This window comes from Camelus ferus, chromosome 11, assembly GCF_009834535.1.
Source record: "Camelus ferus isolate YT-003-E chromosome 11, BCGSAC_Cfer_1.0, whole genome shotgun sequence".
Lineage (NCBI taxonomy): Eukaryota > Metazoa > Chordata > Mammalia > Artiodactyla > Camelidae > Camelus > Camelus ferus.
The window spans coordinates 67,701,033-67,709,668 of NC_045706.1; the positions used below are offsets into that span (position 1 = coordinate 67,701,033).

The 8,636-nt window shown below is 43.7% G+C and overlaps 1 protein-coding gene across 4 annotated transcripts in view; it reads left to right on the forward strand.

Moving 5' to 3' along the window:
- The window catches only part of LOC116667325 (formin-1-like), a 33,167-nt gene extending 25,515 nt beyond the window's left edge, over nucleotides 1–7,652 (forward strand). For 2 of the 4 annotated variants that reach the window (XR_004324223.1, XM_032492033.1), the window contains 2 exons: nucleotides 2,627–2,738; nucleotides 6,254–7,652. Coding sequence is in view for 1 of the 4 variants with exons in the window: in XM_032492033.1 (XP_032347924.1) it covers nucleotides 2,627–2,738; nucleotides 6,254–6,293 (152 nt within the window). In the remaining 3 variants the exon portion in view is untranslated. Of the gene's footprint in view, nucleotides 1–2,626; nucleotides 2,811–6,253 lie in introns of those variants that run through there. The other 2 variants (XR_004324224.1, XR_004324222.1) reach the window with 2 other exon arrangements.
- The last annotated feature ends 984 nt before the right edge of the window (nucleotides 7,653–8,636 follow it).

The following is an 8,636-nucleotide window of genomic DNA, read 5'->3' on the forward strand; positions in this document are numbered from 1 at the left end:
TGATCTCATGATTCTGATGAACATCTTTATGACCATTATGTTGAATTCTCTTTTGGATAAATCAGTTATCACCACTTTTATTAGAATTGGGTTCTGAAGATTGACTTCATGCTTTTCTTTGGGCCATATTTCCTTGTTTCTTCATTTTCCATAAATCTCTGTTTTGGTTTCTGTACATTTGACAAGTAACCACCTCTCAAATGTTCACGGACTGGCCTCGTATGGCAGATAAACCTCACTAATCAGCTAGTCCATAAATTTTGCTTTCCTCAAAGCTTTGTGCTTGTCCAAATGGCCACCTATGTTCATAGTGTGCACAGGGTACTAGGTTGTGCCAAGTCCTGCCAGTATCCTTAGCAAACGAGATAGAAACCTCTCTCTTCAGTAGCAGCCAGAAAAGTTGATATCCTGTGTGCCGTCCATCTTCTCTCCTCAGGTAGAGGCAGGGAACTGGGATTTTTCTCCTATACATTCTACAATAAATTGGGGGCAGGACCTATGGAAAATGCCTGCACTTTTGTTCAGACCACATACTCTTTCAAAACATTTCTGTGCGGTTTGTCACTGCCAGGAATCTGGTGGCTGCTGGGTTCTGTGGGCTCTCAGAGGTGGGCGGGGCAGCTGGAGGTTTGAGTCTTTCTCTGGAGCTGGGTGGGGAAGGAGCTGCGTTAAGTATTCACCTGCCCATAAAAATTACCAGAGGCTGGGGATTGTCTTTTTCCTCATTTGCAGAGAGAGACAAGTTAGGAGAGACCCCTTTGTTCAGTAGCTGGAAACGCTGCTGCCGCAGTGGTGAAGGGAAACTTCTTCCCGGAAAGGACTGTGATCTTGCAGTTACTTCAGACATGAGCTGGGGAAGGGAGTCACAGGAGAGGGCATGAGGCTAATAGAGACCGCTGACTTGTTCTCTGTACTCACTGAGCAGCCTAGTGAGTGCAGGGCCTCATAATCTCACGGTGAAAAAAATAGCTGAGTTAGAAATCAGACCCTCAGGTGGCAGCCAAAACAATCAGAGTAATATATAGTTCTCCTCCTAGGGAAATCTGAAAGCCTGATCCCAGCCTGTACAACACACAAACGCACATGCACACACACACACACACACACACGTACACACGCGCACACACGCACGCGCACACACACGTACAGACACATACACACACACTGGAGGAAGGATTGACAGGAAGCGCTCCCATGTGCAAGGTCATTTGATGTCTGACTTTCAGGCAGCATTTCTAAACATTGCACTTAAGTGTGTAGTCTACACCCTGCACTGGAGAAAATGGGAGCTGTGTTTTTGCCCGCGTCCTCTGTTGTGAGATAGGAGAAATAACCCCTGAAGGACCTTGCGCACCTGTTTTCAATCACCGCTTTATTATCTGTGGTCCCTGGGTGACTCATGAATATTGAGCCCTCTGACCTCCAAGAACAAGGTGATCTAGGGACCTCAGAAGGCACCTATAAATGTTGGTGCCCTAGATGTCTTGTCCGAATCCTGTGTTTCTTAGAATGAAGTTGAGAGCCAGGGTTTACATCCTGAATGCAAGGGCCACTGCTGGCATTGGGTTTATGGCCCTCGTGTATGTTGGCTTTTCCTAACATGTGAGTATTTTGTCCGTCATCCCTTGTGTAGGAGAACCAACCCATTTTTAGATTCCTCTCACAGGAAATTGATTCTTGTGTAGCAGTTTATTTATTACATCATGGGAGAAGGGAGTCAGGAGACTCCAGTTATGCTTTTGCCTTGATGTCCAAATTGAATACTTTAAAATAGTCATATATTGAATTTTATCAAAAAAATAATAATTAAAAAAAACCCTTGAAACCATTTTTGCCAGTAATGGACATGAGCTTATTGCCTCTAAATGTAGCAAAACCCCAGAAACAGTAATTTAGCAGCGAAGAGTAAAATTAAGAAGACAGAGAGTCAACCAATTGCTTTTTGTTCTTTGGACTCACCTTGAAGAACCAAAAAGTAACTCATCTGGGCTTCAACCCTGCTCATGGGGCACTTTCTTGTCATCAAGACTTCCCATATCCCGGTAGATGAATCAATGGGCAGTATTTTTTCTTGAGGAAAACACAATAAAAACAAAAGTAACATACTCATTTTTATGTTAAATAAGACTAACAACATGATTCATTATAACAGCTAAGAAGGAAAAACACCAAGCATTGGGAATGGTATGGAGCAATTTGAGTTTTTGTATTGGTGATGAGACGTTTTAATGGTACAAACATGTTGGAAAAAATCAATTTAAGCGCACAAACTCCGCATCAACAGGCAACTCTGCCCCCAGGATTTTGCTCAAGGAAAAAGTAGGTAAACAAAAAATGTGTCCATAGATATTTATAGTAGATAATTTTTTCATTCCCTCCAAAACTGGAGACAGACTAAATATCCTACGATGGGAGAATACATAGACGTTGTACAACCATCTAAAGTTTTAAACTGGAATACACATGATTAATATGTTCACAGCTTTATAATACAACAAAATGGTACAATCTCATTAAAATCATGCTGAGAGCAATGGTGAGGTGGCAGGACATGCTGTCCTGTTGAAAATAAGAGCCTCCATTACAGATTGTAACCTGAATCCTCACCTCCCCTTTCCGTGGTCAGCTTCCAGAATCCTGGCAGACTCTCCCGACACTGCCGCAGAGAAGATCACGGACCACTTGTTGAGACATCGGGGGCCATCCAAGGCAAAGCCTCACAGTTGCATGTGCAGCCCGTAAGTAACGCAGGGAGGAACACTGAGAGACGCAGGCACACAGAAGTCATGTGCAGCTGATTTCTATGCATCTCTTAACATGTAAGGGCAGGGTAGGACTATGTGATATGAGAGCATGTCTTCTAGCATGAAAAATGGAGGAAAAAACTTCATTGAAGTGAGGTAACAAAGGAACAGAAAAGAATGAAAAGATCATAGGAAAACATGAAATAAATGATCTGTTAATATATCTCAAGAAAATAGAGAAGGTATTTTATACAATGACACTGTTGTTTACATACAAAACTCTATATATTACATATATGTGTGTATATATTCATGTACAGATATATATATACACATAATATCTATATGAATAAGGTTGCCCAATCACCCAGAAATTTCCACCAACAGACTTGTTACACTCAGTTGCAGCTCTCCATCCCTGCATTGAAAGAAATGTCCTGGCCTATTGGGAGAATTTGAACAGAACAACCTGGATTTACGCTCCCTAAAAGGATTCCCCAAATGCACTCTTCAGTACATATATCAGTTTCAGTTACCCAATCAACATAATCACAAATGCTTCTAATGCCAACTTTACTTTTCAAGGTAGTTTAGAAAATCTCTCACCGCTTCTAATTCCATCGGCTCCCACTGGATACGTGAGTTCAGAATTCACATGCAGAGTATTCATCACACAGCCCTGTGAATATCAGCCCTTTCTTGGCGAGTTAGGAATGAGTGAACTTTCCTGTATCTCAGTTTCCACCAGGGTGTTATGAGGCCACAGCAGATACTGCCTTGTTTTGTCCTCACGAGGGTGGAGTGGGATAATGCAAATAATGAGTATGTTTCTAATCTGTTCTCACAGCAAGGCTAGGCAGTTTCTGTCGGCAGATGTGGCGGACTCCTGTGGCCTGCATGGGCTCTGACTTTCTAGCCAAAGAGCACTGAACCCCAGCTCTGAAGTGGGAGGTGATGGTGTCAATGGTTCATAGGATGACAGTGCCTGAATTCACTCTCCTGAAGCACAAGAGTAGTTAGGATCTCTTAGGATCTGAAGTTCACTTGATAGAGAGGGGAACAGGGTACCTGGAGGCAGATCCCAGAGTTCAAAACCCAATCACAGGCTGAGCCTCCAGCTCAAAAACAGGTTGGCATCATTTTACAAGAGCCAAAGACAAGAGAAGCACTCTGTGTACCATGACTCTTGTGTGATGGTTCCAGCCAGGTTCCTCATTTCTCTTTAGAGCCCTGTGACTACGTGAGGTGTCCCATCCCTTGTGGTGGAAAGGGACCAGTTTGGGGACCAGGTTATGCACAACTCAAGCCCCAACATGTGTACAGACTGAAGAAGACCACCACTGTGATCACTGGTTTATTTTTGATCCTGGGAAACCTAATTTGACCTGTGAACACAAACAGGCCCATGGAGTTTATCCAGTGACGTCAACCCAGTACTTGGACTCCATCTCTGCTAAAGTAACTTCACACACCAATGACCCTTCATATTTATAGCTGCCTCTCTGGTTACGCTGTAACCCCAAGACCCTTGCATCCCCATTAGAACATCTTATTTCTACTCTGCTGTCATGGAACCTTGTCAAAAGTCTCCTTCCAAACTCTCACATTTCAATTTCCCTTCCCAATACACCCCTCTGAATTCATCTGCATTTCACTGGAAGACACTGGTTCTGATCTTGATGCTCAGATAAGAATTCTGTCTTCAGCCCCACTCCTTTCTTCCCTCAAACCCACAACCATCATCTATCACATTTTCCCTGCCTGCAGGGCCCCTGGTTGATTTGATTCCATCTCTCCATCTCCACTTCTTTTGCTTCCACTGGGTCCAGTCATCTCTGTCCTCAGCCTCAAATCACTGTCACCTTCTCACACTCGGTTTATCCTCTTTCCAGAGTGGCAGCCAAAGACCAATTTACTTGAAATCAAGCTATTTATTGTGGTGACAGTTCCCTCCATCTTCTGATGCCTGGTGGCATTTACCCCCTTTTCTGCCATTCACTCACTGCATTCTGGCCAGGCTAGATTTTGACAGGTCTTCACGCCCAGCATGATCAGCACTGTATCTCCTGTTTGTGCCTTCATCCCACAGGGTGTCTCTCCAGGTGTCTGCCATGCTGAGGTGTCCCCTCCTCGGAGGGGCCTTCCAGTCCCACTTCTGCCAAGACCACCAGCCCCCACTCCACCGCTGCCTCTTTCCCTGTTTCTATTTCTTACACAACTTATGCCATCCTGACAGGCAATATCTTCTCTTTAATTTTCCTCTTTAGAATCTTTCTTTACTCCTTTCAGTGTCAGTACCACGAAGAAATCGACATAGTTTTTAATTTTAATTAATCTTCCCCAGCCCAAGCACCATACATTTGTCAATTTTAGGAAATGTGACATATCTTATGATACTACCTCTATCATTTATTCATGTGATTCCCTCCAGTTACAAAAGTATTGTGTCTCCTTCACTTCTGACATAGTAAAAACCAATTTGTGCTCATTGCCTTATAAGAGTGCATGATGTGTAAACAAAGATAGTAATTGTGGGCCTCAGACTAAATTTTGTATGAAAAAAACCTCCCTGCCCTAGTTTTCCACCAAAGTTTGAGTGCAGGATGGTGAATGAGAGAGGAGGGGCAGGGATGTGATGATTTTTCCAAATTGTCCAGTTGAAATTCTTCTTGATCAGAAACTCATGTTGCAGATTTCTTGCAGGGAGAGAAATGAAACAATCTCACATAATTATCAAATTCAGTTTTAATATGGATATTGTTATAGCAGAATATAAAACTTGAATTATAAAATTTCTTCTAAGAGTACAATTTAACTTCATCTTAAAGACGTTTGTTTTTTTAAAACTATACATACTCAGGTGAAAAAAAGGCTCTTCGACTTAAACTTATGAATTCAGAATTAAACTCTAGAAATAAATGCTATGGCCGTCTAAAAGTTTATATTGACAAGTTGCATACAATTTCAAATTATAATGTAACATTTGTGCACAGAATAACTCTATGTGTACTTCTCTTACATGGCTGATATATAATAGTTACCCAAACTGTCTTGAGAAATGAGGCTTAATGTAGATTCCAACTAAGCAGAAGATCAGTCTCAGTTACAGCATTTCTTTCAAATGAATAAGAGAGAATCCACACATTTGCTGAATATAGAAAAAGCCCCATACTTCGTGCTGTGTTCTGGGAATTCCAGTATATTTTAGATGAGAGATGTTGACCATGAAGGAGTTCACTGCTGTGCTCACTTTTAAAGTTGGAGGGACTCTGGTCCGAAGGAGGGGATTCTCCTCCATCCACTGGCCTCCGTGCAGCTCAGGTGGAGATCTGACCGAGTGAGTGCATGCAGCCCGGCAGCTTGGGAGGCCTGGGTGGAGCGGAGGGCACAGCATGGCTTTAACACGAGGGCCCACTCCTGGGAAAGGGACCAGCAAGGCTTGGTGCTCAGTCCCCTGGCTGGTTTGTAACAGCCCCTTGTGATGTGCTGATTCTCGTGACCTCCTCCAGGAACGTGCGCCCTTTCAGCATCTCCGCCACCTCTGCTTGAATAGACTGCAGGGCTCTCTCTTTCCTCAGTTCTTCAACGAGAAAACTGATTTCCTTCCTTGAACTCAGGTTGACCGTCATCAACTGTCTGTAAGCGTTAGCGACGCTGGGTACGTTTACTGGCTCCTTCTCTAGCCGGCGTTCTTTAAAGTCGTCTCCATGCCGGCACACTCCTGTTTAGCCGCATACAGCTGGTCGGTGAGGTGGCACTTCACTTCGATCTGGGCAGCCAGTGTTTCAGCCTGCTGCTTTTCATAGCTTTGATAAAGGTGACTTCTAACACACTGAATAAGTCTGCAGGTAAATTAGACACCCACCAAAGAGGTGAAGACTGGGAAACTCAACACTGCCTCCCACTGGAGGCTCTGGAAGATGAACTGAGAACACAGGCCATCAGGGAGCAGGGACACCAGTACCGCAATTAGCTCCCTCAGGATCAGCCCAAAACCAAGCTCCACAGAAGACAGCAGCCCCTCCATGGCACTGACCCACCCAGGCCGCTGCCCAGTTACTGTGGACCCAACAGCCACAACAAGCCCAGAGGGACACCCCAACATTCCACCTGGAACCCAACCAGCAACTGACATCCTGGATTGGTCAGTTACCCAGTGTGTGGGGGAGGGGCTGTGTCAGAGGGCACGGTTGTAACCAAAGTGTCATTCTCTCCATTACTGTCCAATGGTATTTTTCTTACCTCTTTCTTCTGTGTTTAGATCTATATAAAGTAAAAAATAGTGAAATGTATCGATGTTAAGTTTTAGATTTTACAAATCTTTCATTTTCCTAACCCTCAACAGAATATACACCCTCTGTCACATTTCAATTGAAGTACACACACTCTCGCAACATGCATCCATCAGTTTGATGATGGCTGAACTTGACAAAAAAAAAAATCTCAATGTATACATCGATGTCTGTATCCTTTGCTCTAAGTAATGTTTTTAGAGCTACATATTTGTATTTGAATATGCCATTCATTCTGTTTGTAGGACTGAATAATGTGACCTTATATGACTGTATCACAAAATATTTATCCATTCTCTTAATAATAGACATTTGGTTTAGTTCAAGCGTGGGTTATTATGAATAAATATTTTTGTGTATATATGCATGCATCTTTTTTCTAAATATCTGTTTTTATTTACCCTGTGAAATGAGTACCTGGGAGCAGCTCTGCTGGGTAGATATGTGCTAAGTGTTCCTTCATTTTCAAGGAGATTTCTTGGGGGATATTTTACATGCCATAAATTCACTCATTTAAGCACAAAATTTTTTGGCTTTTGTGTGTGTAAATGTGCAGAGTTGTGTCTCCCTCACAATCCCATTTTAGAACAATCCTATCACAGGAAAAATTTTCTCAATCCACACTTTTCTTTATCAGCTTCATTTGACAGAGTCAGTCTCTCTCCCTCTTTGAAATGCTTCCATGATATAGATTCCAGTTCAATACATTCTACCATTTTTATAATTTTTTTGTTGTTGTTTTCTGCATTTTTTATTTTAAGAACTCAGTGGCCTTTCCTTCTGTGACTCCGCTGATGGCTTCTACTTTTCTTTCAAACCCTTTAGCATTAGTTTGACCCAGGAATTAGGTCTTGATTCAGTTTCCTCTCCCAGCCACTCATCTCCTTGCTGACCTCATCCAGACTTGTGGCATCCATGACATCTAGACTGTCATGATTTGAAATTCACTTCTTCATTCCAAACCTTCCCAGACATTCTAGATTTATGCCCACCCAGCTGTCTCCACACCATCTGCCGGTGGACATCTAACAAGCCAAAAACAGATTAACCATCTCCTCTGAACCTGCTCTCCCTCATTCTCCCCATTTTGTGACAGTAACTCCATCCTGACAGGAGCTCAAACCCCGGTTTTGTGGTCTTTCTTGACTTCTCCCCTCTCTCCACCTCATCTCCTCCCCATCAGCAAGGCCTTCATGTTCAATTTCAGACTGTGTCCCTCATTGGCCTCCCCCTATTCTACCTGAGCAGAGCTGCCACCACCTGCCACTAACCACGCTCCTTCCCGGGCCCTCACTCCTGTAGGCTGTTCTCCACCCAGCACCAGAGGATCCAGTCAGGTCACTGCTCAGCTCCTTCTGCCCAAAGCTTTCCATTCCTCACAGATGAAGCCAACATGCACACAGCACCCGTGAGTCCCACGTCATCTGTCAGGTGGTTCCCTCTCTGGTCTAACTCAACAGCCTGGCCGGACCGCACTCTGCTCCAGCCTCACAGGCCTCCTTGCTGCTCCTTGATTGTGACGGGGTGCTCCTGCCCCAGGGCCTGGCATTAGCTCTTCCCTCTGCCTTGAATCCTCCCTGGACACACATGTGGTGGTCTC